General features: G+C 40.0%; 1 protein-coding gene and 1 non-coding gene across 7 annotated transcripts in view; one reads left to right on the top strand and one right to left on the bottom strand.

The window, feature by feature from the left end:
- astn1 (astrotactin 1) overlaps nucleotides 1–20,677 on the bottom strand; it is a 384,487-nt gene that overhangs the window by 314,523 nt on the left and 49,287 nt on the right. For all 6 annotated transcript variants that reach the window (XM_058632934.1, XM_058632930.1, XM_058632932.1 and 3 more), the window contains exon 2: nucleotides 540–721. In XM_058632934.1, coding sequence (XP_058488917.1) covers nucleotides 540–721 — 182 coding nt within the window. The remainder of the gene's footprint in view (nucleotides 1–539; nucleotides 722–20,677) is intronic.
- Nucleotides 16,101–16,184, top strand: trnas-cga (transfer RNA serine (anticodon CGA)). The gene has a single exon. It is a non-coding gene; the product is annotated as a tRNA-Ser (tRNA).

A 20,677-nucleotide genomic window follows, 5' to 3' on the forward strand; every position in this document is an offset into this window, starting at 1 on the left:
CAGAAAATGTTAAAAATAAAACCTATTAATCGATTATCAGAATAGTTGATGATTCATTTATTCATCGATTGACAATCGATAAATCGAATAATTGTTGCAGCCCTAAACTGAAGAAAACAAAACATAAGAAAGTGCAGTGTATGTTATTTACAACCTAGATTGAATCCATTATCCCACTGTAAACTCCCTCTTCTTCCCTCATTCATTTGAGCAGTGCCACCATGAGGAGACATGAAGTAGTGACGCTCGACGAGTGAAACTAGCAGGGATTTTTAACTTTAGAGTTGACTCACGTCTGAGTATCAGTATCAATAAGCGGAATTGATAAAATCATAACAACACCCATCCATAGTAGTGATGATATAAAGCTAAAGGGCTTCGAAATGAGTCTTTTAGTGTAAAAACATCTGTTTTACTGAAAATATGTCAGCATTATTTTGCTTGATCAGATTATTATGGGTAATTAAATAAGCCTATGCCAAAAGAGGACATTTCAGTCTCCATGTTCTAAGCTGCCTTGTGAACAGTCAGAGCTTTACCATGACAGAAATGTGCAGGATGCGGAGCTCCTCCTTCGCCGAGTTGTTGGCAGGGTCTTCGGTCGGTTCGGGGAGGTTCAGGCTTCCGTCCTGGTGATGGATGTGGAAGAGCAGAGTGCCGTTCTCCAGCCACTGCTGCCGCCAGCGCACGAGAGGGATGTCCTCCGTGTTCCCAGAGATCTCTGCCGCGGAGAAGAACATGGATTAACTCCAAACCAAAAGGCTGCGAGTTCAACAGATGCTTGCAACAAACAAATATTTTAATAATCAATTACATGTTTGGTCCATAAAATGTTCACAAAACCACAAAATGATGACGTCTACAGCCAGAGTTCAATGCAAACACCTGCAAATGTATTAACACTGTGACCAGCCTCGTGTTATTTAGTGGTTATATTGTAACACCGAGGAGCTTTGGAGCGGTTTCCGTCTCCAACTGGAAGAACACAAATGAGAATAAATGATCAAACTCAATAGGATTAAGATGAAGTAAACATTGATTTTAGGGAAGCAGTGGAAACACAAGAAACCGTGCTTTCACCTCAACTCCTCAAACAATAATATATTCCACTCCGAGCTGTTCCAAGTGAGAGCGATGCCAAAGCACACACACACACACACACAGAGGAGCACACTCAGTACAGGAATGATTATAAATATACAGTATAAGGGAGGTTTATGGGTGATTGTGTGAAGAGTAGCAAAGGTGCATCCGAGCCATAAGTCATGAGACGTAACGGTGCCGAGTGGAAGACGTGAATGGAAAGAGATCACAGGAAGTGCAAACTGGACTTCAGCAGCTCGAATAACATTTCTTCCTGCAGATTTACTGTTTTTACGAAACTTAAACTTACATCAGCACCCATGTGCAAGTCAGAAAGACTTCTATCTCTTGTACATCCTTAATGTCTTTTATGTTTTCCACTAACTTAGAGATATATTCAAAATAAGTCATATTATGAAATTAAAAAAATGATAAAAACATAGCTTTCATGTGTTTTATTTACCTATTTACACACAGCGATGTACATAAGATCAAATGAAAAACACTAAAGCAGGGACATTAAGTCCTCTTTTACTTTTAAATCAATATATTACACATTTCAAAGAACCAAAAAGCCATTTAAGTACTATACTGTGTTTTATCGCCTCGTAAAAAAATGATACTCTCTGTAGAATATTTTTAGTAATTGCCATGCAGCCCATTTGCATTCTGTAAACACTTTTTTATGGTTTCCATTGTTGTTAGCAGGGACCATTAATCCCTTTACCAAATTCTAATTAGAAATTTGCACATCACATTCTGTTTAATGCCACCATTTAAAGTATGGCAGACAGTGCATATTCTTATACTGTTTATGCATTGCTTTGAACGCTGCCCCTGCAAAAGGACTATTACGCTAATTGCTCGCGTGACCCAGTGCAATATACAAATCTATTACCCAAATATATTACACCACATCCACCAGCTATTAAATAATTTAAAGCTCATTTTGAACACAGATGTCGGGGAGACTTGAACGGAGAAGCGACAATGCTCAGCACAAAGCGCTGGAAATGGAGGACACACACTGAAGGGACACGGTCCATTAGTGGATATTCTATAATTGATCAAAGTCCATATACTAATGTTACTTGGTTTGTTCGTGTTGCGGCGCAGCGCGGAGACGCTTGCAGGGAGTCAATTATAATGATCTGATCAAAAGAAAGAGTGTGCGCGAGAACCGAGTGATGCAAGCGGTCGTGCTAGTGCGAGGGACGAGGATTAGGACGGAGACAACAGGGAGTGCGACGACACCGGGGGGAGTAAAAGAACAAAGCTCGGTCTAAAGCATTAAACACTCACCACTTTCGGCTGTCTGTTCCAACTTGTATAGAGATCACTATGTGAACAAGGATTGGCTTCACGCCACACAAAAACATCACAAAACTGATTTCTATTTCCTCTTCAAGTAAAGATGCAATATGTTGGACTTTGTGCCGACATAAAACAATTCATACTTATGTTGCAGCCGACTCGAGGAGGTAGCGGCCCATTTAAGTCCTTACTCATATCGGCAGATCTTGGTGTGTTTGCCAATATCTGATCATACATTTGAAAGCATTTTAAATCCAAAACGATATCGTAGACGAGATCGTAACCAGTTACTCTTGTTGCATTTCTTTCATATTACCTGTCTTTGACACCTGTGTATGTCTCATTTTGATCAGCTCCCATTTCTTACAGTGCTACAGAACAGAAAGACGTAAACATAAAATCTTAAATGAAAAACAATAGTTCTGTCTGGTCTCTTTGTGCCGTTTAGTTTTCTCTTTTGCATCTTTTTCTCTGACCGGTCATTTCTTGATCCTGTCGTCTCACACACACATCAAGATTGGCCGAGTGGTGTCACATGATGGTCTGCATTTCCTGGACCGCGAGTGCTCTGAACATTAGGAAAGAACTTGTGCCATATACACTGTAAAATACAAGCACTCTGTGGCGATTCTCAGTAGTTTATTAGTGATATACTGTACATATGTAGTTTCAGGTCAGGAAAGGACGGCACCTGCATACAGATCTACACCACCAAGCAAGGTAATAGCAAGATTATGCTTCTTTTACACGCTTTAAAACAGCATGAATCAAGGTAATCAGCCCTTTAAGGCACTGTCCTCTTTCTTTGTCCTCCTTTATCTGTGTCTATAATTAATGTACGATACGAACAATTAAGGATTATATGCCAAAACTTTATATAGAGCACAACTTTGCATCTGCAACTTACTACTCTGCTTACTAAACAGAATGTATGGTGTTCCCCATGGCTCTGTACAAAGCTTTGTCATGGTCATAAACACAGATGTTTTTTAGTTACACTAGAAGTGTGTAAATTGTTGTTATATATTTTATTTTTAACGTTTTGATCGATCTGATAACCATATCACCAAAACAACTTCTCTCGCAATGGAGTCTCCATGGAATCCAGTAGTGGAGTGCGAATGACACGTGGTGACACAAAAATGTTGTGTTTTATAGGAGAAACAACTGGTGCCTGAATGAAGGCGAAAAAGTCCCCGATCAGTGAAACCGTTGAAAGTATGAGACTCTTTGAAGATGGAGGAACAGTGGAGGCTTCAGCAGAAGTGTATTTCTGAAGTCATATCCTTGGTCTTTGTTCTCCAAAGAGCAAACTTGCTGCCGAGCAGAAGGCCCGGCATTCTGGCTTTACACAGCTGTCAACACACTTTTTAAAAAAAGCACTGAGCACAGCTTTTGCTCTCGAGGCCAGCACCTTCTCTGACATTAAGTTCAAAAACCTTTGCATTGTGCGATACTGGAAAAGTGGAAAGCATTAAACTGCATTACGCGAGATAAAAGCATTCAGTAGTTACGACTGACGATACAAGTATTTCCCTGCATCAACCGTCTCTTTGGGAACGGTGCAGGAGAAAATGACGGCTGAGTTTGAGTAATGGAGGAGTGGTGACAAATACAGACGTGTTGATACGTGGGTTATAGAGTGACGAAAACAGGAGAAGAGCCTTTGCTTTGGTGAGGAGAAAAAACAGAAAACAGTGGCAAAAGATTCATTTGAGCTGTTGCAGCTCGGTTTCACAGGTGAAGCTGTTTCGTCAGGCAGGAGGCAGGAGTTTGTCGCTGAGGTGAAATCAATGGTCGAGCTCACACAACATGTTACTTTTCCAGAACTAAAAAAAATGTGTATGGAAGGATTTGCTCCAAAAACATTGACATCAACAAGTTTACTGTGCTTTACAAACTGAGTTTTTAAGGTTTGAATTTTCAAAATTAGAACATTTTATATCAGCCAAGAAAATACTTAATGATTATTTTCACAATCGATGAATCCATCGATTATTTTCTCGATTAATGGAGTAATTGTTTGGTCCATAAAACGTCAGTAAATGTTGAGCAGTGTTTCTCAAACCTAGGAAAGAATGTCTTCTATTCCGTTTTAAAGATTTCTTTGTCATAAGTGATCATAAATTATCATTTTTTCTTTCCTAACTCTTACGAGCAGGGAGGACCGCCTCCATGTGAAATGCTGGATCCTGATTGGTGAAACCTGGAGAATGCGTTACATCTGCTTGCTAACACATTACAACCATCGCTCATAACTGTTCACATCGTCGTCGTTATCACATTTGTGTATCACATGAGATTTCTAAGTTCTTTCTCAAAGCAGCGAGCTAACCAGTGTTTCATTATGTAAATTCCCCTTGCCTCTTCTATGCGAGCACTTACCTGGCCTTAAGTATTAATGCTGAGAGCAGGCGTCATTAATATTTTGTTACACACACAAACACACAGTGCACATACAAAAAGATTACGCCGCTGTCCCTGCGTGCGCTTCACGCTGTGTACACCGGCTTTGTCAGGCGGCCCATTATACTGATTACTGGCAAAGGACACACTTGCATGCTGGAGAACATACATTATAACCTGTTTAAAAAGCAAAAACACTTAATGCATTTACTGTGACACAGCAGCCTGTGTGTGTGTGTGTGTGTGTGTGTGTGTGTGTAAAATAAGGTTTTGCCTGACAATAACTGATGGTCTCATGCCGCAGTGAAGAAAAGAGTTCCCTCTGCCCATAAATAAGATTTAAGAGCCTCGACTGGTTTTAACCTAAATGCAAATGATGTGCCAGCATGTGACAGGGCACTTTTTTAAAAAGTGGTCTCTCTCTCTCTCTCTCCCTCTCTCCCGAGGGACTACTTTGCCATGAGAGTGGGATTAATGAAAGTGCTGCCCTATACTGCATGAGACCAGGTACAGAACTAACCAGTGTAGAGAAAGCAGACAGAATAAGGCTAGAAGGAAGGAAGGAAGGAAGTGAGGAATAAAGAAAGACAGAAAGAAAGAAAGAAAGAAAGAAAGAAAGAAAGAAAAAAGAGAGAAAGTGACCCAGCAGCATTAAAGTTTACGCCTCAGTATTAGTGCAGCTCCTCTGAACTTTTTATTTTTTACAATTAAATTGACAAAGTGTCCGTCTCGTGCATTTTAAAATCTTTAATCCAAGCGTAAACAAACACGGGAAGCAAAGCCAAACATCCGTCCCATCAATGACTGACAAACACGTTCATGACGCAATGGATTGCACGGCATGTCCAAGTCGTGGCAGCCACAGTTTCACATTTAACTAAAGAGTTAATTTGTACTTATCAAATCTTATCTTTGTCTCCACCACCTCCGCAAACTCTGAAAACTGATCATATGACAAAAGTTTCCTCACAGGGAAACTGAAAAAGGTTCATTTAACATGAGTTCGGTGCTGAGTCACCTTTGTATCATCTTAAATTTGGACAACAGTGCAGGTAGAATTATTCATATATTTAGGAATTCACATTATGAGTTCCTCCTTTTCTTCAAAAATCTCATATCCTGTTCATAAGAAGTTCAAATATATAATCTGAGATATGCTGACTGATACATGTGGTCTATTCAGACTGGCGTTCTACTGTATTAATGTTATTATTTCGCCTGTGCCACACCTGAAAATAAACATGCAGGAGACGCGGTATGAGATCCGTGGAGCTGCTGCATCACCAATAATCCATCAGCTATAACATACAACACAGTATCAAGTCCTGAGGAACTCAATGCTGACACATACATATTTTAAACAGCCTGAGGAAAAAAGGCTGATGTATGGCACCTAAAAATAAAAATCTATCCAATTAAAATGTGAAAACTAAGCGCTCCTTTAAACTCCCATCAAAGCTAATAAAAAAAGCTAGATGGCTGTTTTCAGAGGATACTTTGCTTGTGTCATGATGTCAATTCCATTTATAGTGCAACTTCAAGCTAAACTTTATTATACATTTGTTGACACAATTCCCCACAATACACTGGTGTCAATCATGACTTTTATTCTAAATCTTTATTGAACAGGACAGTGGTAAATAACTATAAAAAATAAATAAACAGACTTTGCTTCGTCAGTGTCCGCTGAACTAGTGCTGTAAATAAAATAAAATAAAAATGCTTGAATAGAGCCTCTCAAAACATGACACAGCACAAATGTGAGCCTTCAAATAAAAAACAAAAAAAAAACACTGATAAACAGAAGTTTCCAGGTAAAACTGGCGACTGCTGCTTTCAGCTGTTTTATGAATGGGTTCATCAGGGTTCATGAAAACATCACAATGCTGGTAGTTACAACAAGTTTTAAACGCATCAAAAACAAATTTAGACATATTGAGATTGTCCTTCCCCTGCCGCTGATATTATGTTCCAGCCTACACTCAGAAACCAAACTGCACTGTGCTTTAGTGAGAGGACGAGCGACAAGGACGACCACTGTGTGTTTGCAATGGAAATAATCATCATTGCCCCCAGTTTTAAGAATTCAGAATCTACAGCTGCAAAGTAATCGCTTTGCCCTCTAGTGACCACACAATCTGACGTTTACTATCATCATCATCATCATCATCATCATCATCATCATCATCATCATCATCATCATCATCTCGGTGGGGAAAGAGTTCATGCAGGTTCATGTTTTTGTTGCAAACAGAGAAACCGTCTGACGTCTTTTGTTTCAGGGAAGTGATCAAGAGAGCCTAGCGCATTGATTAAAAACTTAAGAAGTCCTCTGGAGAGACTGCACAACCTGTGACGTGACCAATGCATTCAATCAATCAATCAATCAATCAATCAATCAATCAGGCCTTTATGGCAGAGGGGCCAGTCAAGAGCCATGAGACAGTGTGCTTGGAGCTCCACAAACAGCATTTCCAAGGAAAAATACAGTATATTCTTTGTTCTAACGTGACAAAACCTTGTACACAGCCCCAGTAAGAAGCACATTAGTGTCTTTTGCAAATGTCAGACCAGACCATCACAGTTTTTAGGTTCGGTCCAATCTGAGTGTACATTGGTAGGGTTTATGTGAGGCAACAGAACTGTTCTTAAGTCAGTGGTGCAGTATTTCACTGGTTTTTTTTTAAAGCCCTGTTAGAGACAGTAATATACACCAGCAAAGGCGGGTGCAAAATGCATGTAGGCTCTGCTTTTTTACACTAACAGATTATCTGCTCCACTGCTTCCACTTTCAGCATTTCAAGCAGATCAGGTTCCTGTGTAGAGACGTGTTCTCTTCTACTACTTTGCAAACCTGCCGTGATTACAGCGACAGGGACAGGGACAGGGACAGGGACAGGGACAGGGCTGGCCACAATCAACGGATGAATAAATATTGAAAAATAAAAGAAAGACCAGCTCACGGCCAAGACAAAAGCATGTAGTGGCTTCAGGCCAAGTCTCTGACTGCCTCTAAGAGGCGAGTCAAAGCCCAGACTTAATAGCACATTTGTGGAGCGACTTGAAGAAGACAGTTCAGAGACACTTCTCATCCAATCGGACGGAGCCCAACAGAATCTGCCAGGAGAAACATGATTAACTGCGCAAATCAAGTTGTTCAAAGCTTTTAGGGACACACTCTATAAGAATCATGCCAGAAGGCTTTGGAAAGTACTGAATAATAACAATAATAATAATGGTAATAATAATAATAATAATAATAATATAAAACCTGTTTTCATTCCTTTATTGAGTGGAGAGGCAAAAACTGGCAATTTGTGTTCCAATCAAAATTAAAATGCAGTTTGCAACGAGGCACCTGCTCCACACCTGAGTCCTCTTCATCTTTGCTGACATTTTCAAGTTGTGAAATGTGAATTTACAGCTTGTTTTGTTATTTGTTATTTGTTGTTTGCCTGAATATTATCTGAAGCCGCTGTTGATGGTTCAAGGTCTTTTAAACTCGTGATGAAACATTAAGCAGGCCAGCAGCAGAGAGAGCAGTTTTTCCTTGCAGTCTGACAACTTGCTGGTCAGGGCCAGAATGCTCTGTGCCGTGAATTCTAAATCAGTTCAATCTGTCTCTTAGCTCTTTTTATGTAATTTATTCCTGTCAGACTCACCTCATATATTGCTGGAAATGTCGATATGAATACTGTTTGTACTGTACAGCACTAGAAGTCATTATTACTTCATAAACCAAACATTTCCCTGTTCTCCTTCTGTGTCCTTTAAATAAAAAGGGGCAAAATGCTTAATGGTGTAAGAACATGACATTTTATTTATTTCAGAAATCTAGGCCATCTATTCAACACATCACATCCTACATCTTGTGATATATTATGAATGCGTTGCTCTGGATGTGCGTCTCCCACAGAAACTTGTCAACAAGCAACGTCTGGAATCAAAAGTTTACGAGTGCAGCAGCTCATAAAATCCAAGCTGAGCTCTACATGTATGTCCTGATAACTGACCCTAGTCTTAATGAATGTCAGAAAAACCCAAAACTCTTCTTTTTTTTAACTAAAAAGAAGAGTGCAAGTAATGGGGTCATTTTTGATTTATTATTAAAATAAATGTTTCCCATCTACATTCTGATTGCACTCCTGGCCCAGGTCTATTTGATTATCGTCACTTCAATCAAATGGGATGTTTTAAAAACTTTGCTAAAACCAAGATGTCAAATCTCCCCAAAAAATATAATTAAAGAAACCCAGGTGTACAGTTGAAACCAGAAGTTTACATACACTATATAAAAAGACACATATGCTTTTTTTCCCCGCTGTCTGACATGAAATCAGACAATCACTTTTCCTGTTTTAGGTCCGTTAGGATTACCAAAATTATTTTAGACAATTTTTTATTACTTTCTTTAAAGTCAGAAGTTTACATACACTAAGATTATGATGCCTTTAAAGGATGAAGCAGACTTGTGCAAGTCCACAATTCTCTTCCTGATATCTTGGCTGATTTCTTTTGACTTTCCCATGATGTTACACAAAGAAGCAGTGTGTTTCAGGTGTGTCTCTAATTAACTCAAATGTTGTCAATAAACCAATAAAATCAGAAGCTTCCAAAGACATGACATCTTCATTTGGGCTTTCACAAATTGAATTGTTTAAAGGCATAATAATCTTAGTGTATATAAACTTCTGACTTGAAAAAAGTATTAAAGAATTGTCTAAAAAAATCCTTCTCTCATTATTCTGGCATTTAGCAAATAGAAATAATTTTGGTAATCCTACCGGACCTACAACAGGAAAAGTGATTGTCTGATTTCATGTCAGACAGTGAGAAAAAAAAGCATATGTGTCTGTAATGTGTATGTAAACTTCTGGTTTCAACTGTAGATGAGTATCTAGCAAAAATATTTAACCCTGATCCAGGTGCAGATCTTCACTGTTTAGAGTAACCAGATCACGCCCCCATATTGCTCGCTACTACAACTCCCTCAGCTCTCAGCCCACTTCTTGGCATTTAAAAAAAATCAGACGTTGGGGCGACAATAGCCTCAGAGGAGGTGGGGGTTTAGTTTCCCTTCAATTTAGTGCAGCAAAATAAAGCAGAAAAGAATAAATATGATAAAAGGCATATGTCTGTCTGCAACAATAAAAAGAGAAAATAGGCGCAATTAGGATTCCATCTCTCTCTCTCTAGAGTCTTCATTCTCTTCTGTGTTGATGTTTTTTTAATTCAGAAATAAAAGGAGAATGTCTCTTTTTCAGCTCTGTTCGCACTTTGTGACTTAGTTAATAAAGACAGGTGTTTTGTTATATAACACCTTGTTTTTCTGTTTTAGGCATTCAGGCACCGTGTCTGACTTTTTTTTTTTAAAACAAAAAAAAAGTACACAACACATGGAGAGACAGCAAACACAAGAGGCAAAGACCGCGGGGTACACAGCTGCTCTAAATCTTACAACTCACAGTTTAATGTGGGGAATATCGACGGGGCTGTTCGGGAGTAATGAGACCCACGGAACAGTTTGTGTCTCAGGGAGATCGGCTGCTAAACAACAGTCTGAGAGGAACAGTCTGTTTTCTAGGTACCGGTTTTTGCCCGGTGGGAGAGGAAGAAAGAGGAGGAAGACCATATGGCCACGGAGCAGTGTGTTTGAACTGGGATTTAACAGCAGCAGTGTGTGTGTGTGTGTGTACTTATGTCTTTGTGAGGTCCAAGGAACGTACAAATCTATCTTTGTGGGGATTTTGTTTGGGCCTTATTTCAGGGTAAGGATTAGAATTGGGTTTAGGTTTATTCACTTAGTTGTGATGTTATTGTGTCCTCCCTAAGATATAAAAACAGGTTTGTGTGTGTGTGTGTGTGTGTGTGCGTGAAGAGGATGAAAGCTGAAGCTATTCTGCTCACATCCTTATGCGGTGTCAGGGGAGGCTGCCCCTCTCTTACCTCGCCTCTCACAGTCATAGCTTCTTGTTAAAGTGAGACAGGAAGATAGTAAAGGTGGTGGTGGGGGGGGCATTACAATCGAAGGTGTAATGGGCAGACGGTGAGAATAGTGTACTAAAGTTCGGATGGGACAAAGAGGAAAAGAAATAGCTTGAGAAATATATATAGAGAGATAGTTGGCTTTTAGATCAGAGGTCTAATCTCGACTCAAACTTCAGACTTCAAACCCCACCAAGTTTCCAAACTATGGACTTCACAGGCTCGTAAACGCAGCAGTCGAAAATGGTTCTCCAGTCCTTATCAAAAACCTTCTCAGCACCACCATCAACAACCCAGGCAGCAGAGACAGGAATGCCAATACAGAAGTAAATGTGAGCACAAGGACGAAAAACGTGTCCAAAACAGCAATATGTGGGTATACGTATTTATGGATATTATTTAATTACATATATATAATGTCATTTATTGTTATCGGATGCTACGTAGGGTTTATGAGTGGAAAAAATAAGCCAGGAATATGGATGATATTTGATATTTGAAGATATTTGAAGGTGTTTTTATTTCAGTTTTTATTAAATTAGCAGACATTTTTATACAGAAAAAACTATTTAGATTTTTGGATTTTAAATAAATAAATATATGCTTTATTTCATTTTAGGTTGAGTTTACTTTTTTTAGATAAATCAAGTTTTCATGTTGTTTTTCCTCATCTTATGAAATAAAATACACACTTTTATGTTATTTTTCTGAACTTAACGTTCCTTGTTTATTTATCAACGTTTAATTTACAAGTAAGGAACTTTAATTATGTATTTCAGAACGTATAGAGATACAGGAATATGTCCGTATTTGTGCTTGGTATAAATATTGAACCTATTTATTTTTATATTAATTTGTTTTATTAAGTATTATTATTATTTTTTTTTCAGACCAATATATCATATTTATTTAATATCTATTATTGTATTGTTTGTTTTCTTGAATAAAAGCATACTATGGATACACAGTGTATAGATTTACATGATACTACTCATATTTGCCAGGATAAAGGTTAAAGAAAAGTCAGAAGACGAATAAAACCTGTAGAAATCCTTTGCAGACAGAAATAATCTCTCCCATGTCCCCACGGGAAAACGTCTGGCCTTGTTTTAAGATGCTCGTCACCAGGCTATGCCAATTTTCTACATGAATGAGACCGAGAAACAGCGCAATCAATCAAAGTCGGGGCTAGCTCCTAACAAGCTACCCAACGTATTAATCACGACAGCCGGCATATGATCATTTGTGGTCGTTTGAGAAGTTCCTCTTTTAAAAAATCTCACGTCGGATGATTATGAATGGAACGCGTGGCGTACGGCGTGAACAGAGTCCACTTCAAGGTGAACTGAGATCAGAGGAGCTTCTTGCCAGCAGCTCGTGTAAAATACATGGCATGACGCTCGTTGTGATGAGATTCAGCAAGACTGACTCCACTTGGCTGTGATAAGGGCAATTCCCACCGGTGGAAAGTCCCACACCACGTTTTTTGTGAACACAATCACAGATTAAACCCAGATGGATCACGCCGTTGCCAAGATTCAAAGTTTGAAAATGGTTTTTGAGGAGTACAGAAAAAGGTATTGAGGCATTATTAATTAATTACCGTGTGTACATGCAGACAAAATAAAGCGAGCACTGCCACCTCTGCAGCTACAGTTGTGGTGTATATACAATCAAAAGCAGCAATTACGAGATGTGTCTCAATTCAGGAATCGCAAAATGTCAAAATGGTTGCAGCGACAGCTTTGGTGTACACATTCAATCCAACCACTGCACGTTTCATTTGGCAGCTACACTTTAAAAAGCATTCGAATCACATGACTCAACTATCCCCCATTTGACTCAACAACCAGATTACTGCTATTCGACTGTCCCATTGGAATCATTGCAACTCCAACATCCCATTCCCAAGTATCCTCCAAATGTGGCCAACAAATGTGTCCTTCCATCCCTAAACGGTGAAGGATTTTCTGTACCCAATAGAGTTTTGCACCAGAGAACGACTTGAAAGTACATCATCAGGGCGTCCAAAGACAAAATGTCCAACAACAGTGCTTAACATAAATGTTCCAGGCTTTAATTGAATAGCTAAGAATATGCAAGATAATATAAGGAAGTGCTTCACTCACTCACTCATGCATGCCCACATATTCATTTATACTAAAGTCATTTACATTTACATGTTAGCATTTAGTAGCCGCTTTTATCCAAAGCAACTTACAAAAGAGGAATAAGCTACAAAAAAGTAGTCCTAGAAAGAACTCGACCAGATAGGAACAGTGGACTGACAGAAGGGTGAGAGTGCAGAGGAGGTGCAGAAGGAGATAGTACAGGGGACGAAGTAAAGGTAAGTGCTCGGATAGAAGATGCTCTTGGAAGAGCTTTGTCTCCAAGAGCTTCTTGAAGATACACAGGGGTTATTCCACCAGTGTGGAACGACACATGAAAAGAGTCTGGATTGTCTTTTGTGAGGGGTGTTGGCACCGCCGGACAAAAATCCTTTGATGAACAGAGCAGTCAACGGTAACATAAGCCTTTAGGAGAGCATTTAAGTGGGTGGGGTCAGGGTCGGTCTTGGGTGCCACACACGTCTACCTGACCCCACATGTGCATTACCTGGAGCACAGCTCTGAACATACATCAGCAGACCATAATAAGCATTGTCCACAGTTATTGTGAGGCGTCTGGAAGCTTACAAATGACCTGGCGTGTGTTTTTGCACCATGACAACAGAACGATAATGTGTGGCCAAGTTATATAACCTCTCTCTCTCTCTCACACTCTCTTTCTCTCTCTCACCATCACCACCTACCACTCTGCTCTGTTTTCCTGTCTGCTTTGGCTTCAGTGAACAACACACGTCCCCCACTGACTCGCACACACCACTCGTTCCTCATTGCGACACATTTGCCTTAGGTTTGAATCAAATATTTAAAAACTCTTTAAAAAGGCTGTGATATTGTTTATCTGCCAAGTTATTGTCATTATCTGAATTTAAATTCTTTATATCAGTTCCAGCCTGAAATACCATTTGTAATTCTTTGCACTACGTTACTAAAAAAAACTAATGACTTTAATTGCCAAGGTTACAAGACAAACTGCTACGGCTACATTCATACAGACATATTTTGGACAGATCATACTGTTCCTCAGCAATTTATTTAAATTTTTTATATATATATATATATATATATATGTATATATATATATATATATATATATAAAACATTTTTTAACAATTATACTACTTATTAACGTATGGTTGTACATTTTTGTGCTCAGAACCTTGAGAAATGCATCAAAACAGCGTGAATTCAATTTCCTGTTTAATGTATTTTTTATCTAGTTTAGGCATATTTCTTTATTAAAAACACTATAAATGTGCAGAGAAACCAACTAAAAAGTCAGTATAGATGCCCTGATATCTAAAGGACATTTCCCCATTGCTCTCTTATTTGGCTCAATTGGCACAATGACTAAATCCTTTTTGCAGTTTTTTTCCCAGAAGAAAAAAAAGTTTAAAATCTCCTCCTCCTTTAATACCTAAGCAATTTAATCAGATCAATCCACAATCCGAAAACAAAGAGAAAAAGCAGCACAAATATAGATACAAATAAACAAGCTGAGAGGCTACAACAGTCGAGATGATACAACTTAACTAAAAAACAGCCGACTGGAGGAGCGTGAGGGGCGACCATGCGGACGACTGAAACCTTTTAGCGAGGCATAAATGAAGAACCTTGAGGGAAGTTTTGTCAAGCGAGGAACAGAATATAAATCAGACTTGACTGTAGGCAACTTTCCATTTTCAATAAAACAACAAAATTCCACTTGCCAGACGACAAGGGCGGAGAGACAAATGTTTGTCATGATCATTTGTATGAACCAACCATGTCATTTTGGCAAGAAGAACAATTATAAACCCTTCTCCCACTGCATCAATCTGTAGCATAAATGTATGTGTTGCCTCCATGTAGAACGAGATTAACGAAGCGGCGCTCCCTCCTGTAACGCAGTCGTCTCATCCACATGTTGCCTTAATTCAACATGCACGTCAGTCCCCACACAGGCGGCGCCGCGCAGCGCAGCAGACCAGACAAACACCAAGCCAAATAAAAGCCATTTTCACGTCCTGAGACGAATGAATTGCGATTTCCGTTACGTCTCATTGGTTAACCCATTTGTTGTCGTGCGGAGCCACAGATATGGAAAACAGCTTAATCTCCATGATGGAGAAATATATGTCGAAAGTGTGGTGGGGGGGGAGATTTTATCCCCATTTCACCCACATCCTCGCACAATCAGCATTCATACGTTGTTAATGCCTCACGCACTCTGTTGTGCTGTCGGTCGGATGAAGCGGCGTTTGAAATCCTTGTCTCTTCTTTCCTCCACAGGGCTGCTTTAAGAAAGCACTTGTCTTTGTAACACTGCAGTATAGGTCAATATCCTGTGCTCTTTGTAACGAACGTTAGTTTACCTGCCAATCTGCATGTCCATATTTCATCAGGCCCATTATAAAGTGCCCGAGAGACCTGCTTGAGGAGAAAAGTGGCTAAACTGACCCAGCTACTCGAGTCACCTTGACTCCTTTAGCGTGCCGTTCCATTGGAAGTGCACACACCCCTAAAGAGCAATTTAGAAAGCCTGCCAAGTAACTCAGCACTGCTTGAACAGCTACTTGTTTCTCATCATGTTGCATATTATGCAGCATGAGCGGGAAGCGTATGCTGCAATGGTGCCGATCGCTGCCAAAAGTGCCAAAGAGTTTCACTGTGTGAAATATCATCTTCAAACGGCCTCTACTGTCAACACATGCTTTGTAAAAATGTCTCATTGAGGTATTTGACTTTACATAGAACATTTAAGTTCAAGCTTAATCCACATCGACACCTTCATGGGCTCTGTTGCGGAGATTGTGATTATCAGGTAAGACGAGGACCAAGGATGGAGTTTCTGGAGTCAGTGATGAGTTAAGTGGAAAAAGCTTTATTGGCAAACAGCTCAGCGCTGAGGAGAACTGAGAATTGAGACGATGCCAAACATGGACAAGGAGATGTTAACAGTTGGGCATCATCTGTCATTCTGCCTGTGAATCCCAGAATTATGGTATATGTAAGGTTTTGGAGAAAAAGGGGGTGACGTCAGGTCAAGAAGTCTGGCACCTTCCTCTGCTGATACCCAGAGTCAACCTTGGGGAGGACTGTGTAGTTGTATTATTGGTCCTTTGCTCCGATAAGATTAGACTCAACTAAGATATAATGAGGAACACTCTGTAGACAAACTTGTTAGGCTTGTAGCAGGTCCAAAGAGCTGTGATGGCCGAGTGGTTAAGGCGTTGGATTCGAAATCCAATGGGGGCTCTCCCCGCGCAGGTTCAAACCCTGCTCACAGCGTGTCACATAAGACTTCAACATTGTTTTTTTATTTTCCATCATGGCACACTTTGGAACGGTAAAGTCCTGGGTCAGGCCTGTGATTCAACTGAGAGAAGTAGTTTGGTTGGTGGGTTTGGCCACGTAGCACCAATGACAACAAACAACGCCATGAAAAGATTGGTTTGCGGCTGTCTCGACTAGACAAGAAGTTGCAAGGGAACAGCTGACTGTACCGTACCATTTCACCCTGGTACCCCAAGGGGAAGGGTGCCAAAGAATGGAACGATTGGTGCTGGGTATTTTGGTACTATTCCTCATGAAATCGTCTTAATTCTGAAAGTTTAGCTTTGTGAATATTCGACTAATGATCTGAACACCTGAAAATGTCCAAACCCACTTGACGGCACATTATGTGTCTGAAAACAAGACCCATCATATCTTAACTTCCTGTTTAGAATTAAGTTTTTCTCTGACAGGCTCAAAAAATGTATCACGTAAATTGACCTTAAAAAAAATAAATTTACAACATTTGAGCAAATGTCTAAATATATATAAGTTTTAGTTGTGATGTTGCCAAAGAAAATACAACTCAGAGAGTTTCCGTCTGACGTTGCATCAAATGAATTGATCTTGGACTTTTTGAATAAGAAATAGATCCAAATTGGTGAGATTGGTGCCAATAGCGAGGCCCCTAATCCACAACGTGTGCAATAAAGTCAGTCAGTAAACGTCCCGGCCGACATAAATGATGAAAATAAGACCAAAACGAGACAGAGGAGGCTAATAACCCCGTAGGCAACTGTTAAGCCACAGTGTGTCAGGCTAACGACAACAGATGGAGCAAAAAGAGGCCGTTTATCTGATTTCCAGCGGGGCAGAGAGAGACACTCCCCAGTGAAGCGACTTTGCTGACACACAGATATGACACAGTCTGGATGAGATAGTGTACATCAGGCGGGAATGATGTATTTACAGTGGTCGGAAATCAATTTGCAATAAAGTATCACAAAATGATTGAGCTACTATAGAAGTGTGTTGAAGTCTGCGGTTCCTACATGCAAACCCTAACACAGCCTTTTTCAAACTGTGGGGCGGGCCCCCCTGGGGGGGCGTGGAGACTTTCCGGGGGGTGCGAGTTCTGTCCTAACTAAAGTTTAGCAGGTGGAACTTTTGGTCTCGCTGTGACACGGACTCATTTAAGTGACGTACCACAACAAAATCGACACTGGTGACAAGGGTCGGATAATAGAGAAGTTTCTGACGGACAAAAGAAAACTGTCCAATGTTTCGGAAACTAACAACAAGCCAACGTCAGCCGAACGGAACAATGATTCAATGTGTTGTGTCTCAAAACACTGGCAGGGGACAGCATTTGTATTGCTAAAACAAAAAAAGTCATTTGCAAAGCAAATTATTGATATTGGTAAAGTATTCTTTGTTATCCAAATGTATTTATTGTTTAAAAAATGACACTATTATAGTTATAATGGCACAGTTCATATTTTTATTTGAAAATTGCTTTCTCACGAAGCAATATTGAGGTTATTTGTATTGCTAAAGCAAAAATGTTATTTGCACAACAGATTATTGAAAGAAAAGTGAAACGTTTCTTCTAATATTGATTCAATAAATGTTATACTTGACACATTGTTTCGTGAGTGTCGCGGTGGCCCCCGAGAAATGTCTTCCTCCAAAGGGGGGCCGAACAGAAAAAAGTTTGAGAACCACTGCCCTAACATATCTTTTAATAACTATAAAACGTAAACAATGAAATCAGTCTTTAAAAAAAGAAAATTATATAAAATGTACCCATCTCGTTCTGCGGATGGATTTTTTAGTCCACTGAGCCACAGTGTCTCCAACTCTGTCATCCCGTTTCCAGTTGAGAGCAAAGATGAGAAAAGCATTGCTGGTTTGTATAATCCATGACTCTGGAGTCCGTTGAGCCTCTTCCCCGCAGTTAGACAAGAGCATCCACTGGAAGGTTTGCCTCAGACTAAAACGTCAATGCCGTATGGATCGACTAACAATGTAATCTGTTGAGTGTGACGTGCTGCATGCTCGCAAACAGCGGCCACAACATTCCTAATGCCAATAAAAGAAAAGGAACAACTCTGCAGCCCTTTTCATGTATCGACTGCATAACATGAAAGAATGTGGCAGAGTACGACACTCACGGTGAGTGAAAAACAACATCACACTACCTGAGGTTAAATGTGCAATCATTCATTCAGTCCTTTAAATTCTCAAAGAGTGTTTTTGCAATGTCAGGCTGCACATTTAATCGCTAAATATTAAAAAAAAAAAACACGACTATAAAGGGCCATATCCAAATCAGTGTTGCTCTTCACATGAGAAAATGCTCTTTTGTTTGTTGACTGACTGACTCAAAACAAATTCAAATTTGTATTATTTTGATAACTTTTTAATAAAAATTACAGCGATGCCAATTATGAATCATTATGAAATAGCAAAAATATGATTTGTTTTGACCATAACATGCAGCTCTAGTGTAATGAACAAACACTGTATTGCACTTGTGTTGCATCAAACTACATTTTAGTAATTATTGTTGGTTCAGAAAAAACAGCGGAGGAAGGAATGAGGACAGCATTTCTTTCCCTTATCCAATTTCCCATCCACTATTTATTATAACTGCCAGATTTCAGGCTTTATAAACACAACTTTTTTTTTGTTTCTGTTTTAATGCTGTGTCAATAGAGTGCGTATATTCACCACCTCGAGTATTGAGAGGCGCCATGTGTTCAATGCGGAAAACTTGTTTGCCTTTGTAATCAGGTTGATAAAAAAAATTGCACTAAACACCCTGAGAGGAGGGACTGACGACGCATCTGAACACTCACAGTCTCGTCCAGCTGTAACTGCCTCACAGCTGGGACCGCCGCAGCGGCGGTGAACTCATGACATGCAGGGGCTTATCTGGGGCACACAGGAGGCACAACAATGAACTTATCACCATCCAGCGACTTGGCGGCATGTCGCTGCAAAACCCTGCCGCACTGCTCTGACCACAAGCCGGCTCCGCTTCATTGATCATACACACCAGCAGAACCTAATCTAGGGATAGTGAGCCTGTCAAACTGCAGACTACAGCTTTGGACAGAGAGAGAGCGTGAGAGAGGGGGGAAAAAAAGAATGAGAAGTTTTGCCAGGTATATACAGTGTATGAAATGCTGTTGAAGCACCGTGTGAGGAGAAAAAAAAAAAACTTGTAAAAAGAAGTTCAATAACTTTTGCAGGAACCTCGATACCCTGCATGTCAACTAGCTTCCAGGAATTTGATTGAAGCTCTGCACAAGCCTGCAGCGTGGCTTTTCTACTCCCTCCCTTTTTTTCCCCCCCTTTGTTGGCGAATCGGTTACAGTGCCACAAGAATACATAAAAGTTTTAGGAGAGGGATTCGAAAGATAGAGGGTCAGATGGAAAGAAAGAAAAAAAGAAAGAAGAAGAACTCTTTTGGGGGACATAAGTCTAAGCCAAACAAAGATGGTTCCCGGTCTATTTGCAGGCTGAAAGCGGCAGCAAAAATGAGGTGTCAGTGTGAAAATGAAGAGGCTTCACCCGCATACAGGCAATTTCTAAAGCATGCAATGGGATTTTAGGCACAGAACAACAAAACAGGGGTGGAGGAGAGGGGTTACCTTAATACCCACACAGACGCATTACGCTCTGACACAGTTACTGATATTAGATATTTCACGGCCACTGTAGCCCATTCAGGCTGCATATAAGAAACATCAGGTCCTTTTAAAGATGATGTGATGTGATTTAAGCTTGAAACAATATACTCTTTACCTTCTGCCTCCGTCTTTACAATCAGTTAAGCTGCGGTAGCACAGCTAGTGTGAATCACGGCGTGTTATACTTGCATAGCCCTTTTATCTGACGCTTTTCTACTTTCCAACTGACTGAGTTTGTGGGTTTTTTTTCTTCTCCCCCTCATGCCAGTCTCCTTCTGTCCTGTCCTGACTGGAGGAAAAAGAAGAATCAGAGTGATCATCACATCAAATTGAACACAGAGCGGCTCGCCCCTCGCAATCTCGCCATCTGCAGCAAATTGAAGGTGATTTTCAATAACAGTGCTGATGAGCGGAAATAGGTGGATCAGAGTCATTCTCTAATCTAACGGGCTGCAGTCAGAGAGGGAAGAAAGAAAGAGAGTGTGAGAGAGAGAGAGAGGGAAAAAAAACAAAAGAAGAAAGAGAGGATCTGACACTCTTTGCGTTTCAAGTGGATCATTGCTCAGTTTACACCTTCTCGCTTAAAGAGCATTTTTACAGGCCTTGACGTGACGGCCGCTGCAGTGTATGTGTGAAATGAGATATTATAAGAGTTGTCTTTACTTTTCCCCAAACATTGTTTTTCATATTTCAATAAAAATCTCCAGCTTGTTGGGTTCTTACATGGCTTCAGGGTAAGAATTAATAGATTTAGATGTGGTGGTGGCTAAAGTGAGGTTGTTCTGGCAGCAGTGGGCAGCAGCGAGGTTT

This window comes from Solea solea, chromosome 1, assembly GCF_958295425.1.
Source record: "Solea solea chromosome 1, fSolSol10.1, whole genome shotgun sequence".
Lineage (NCBI taxonomy): Eukaryota > Metazoa > Chordata > Actinopteri > Pleuronectiformes > Soleidae > Solea > Solea solea.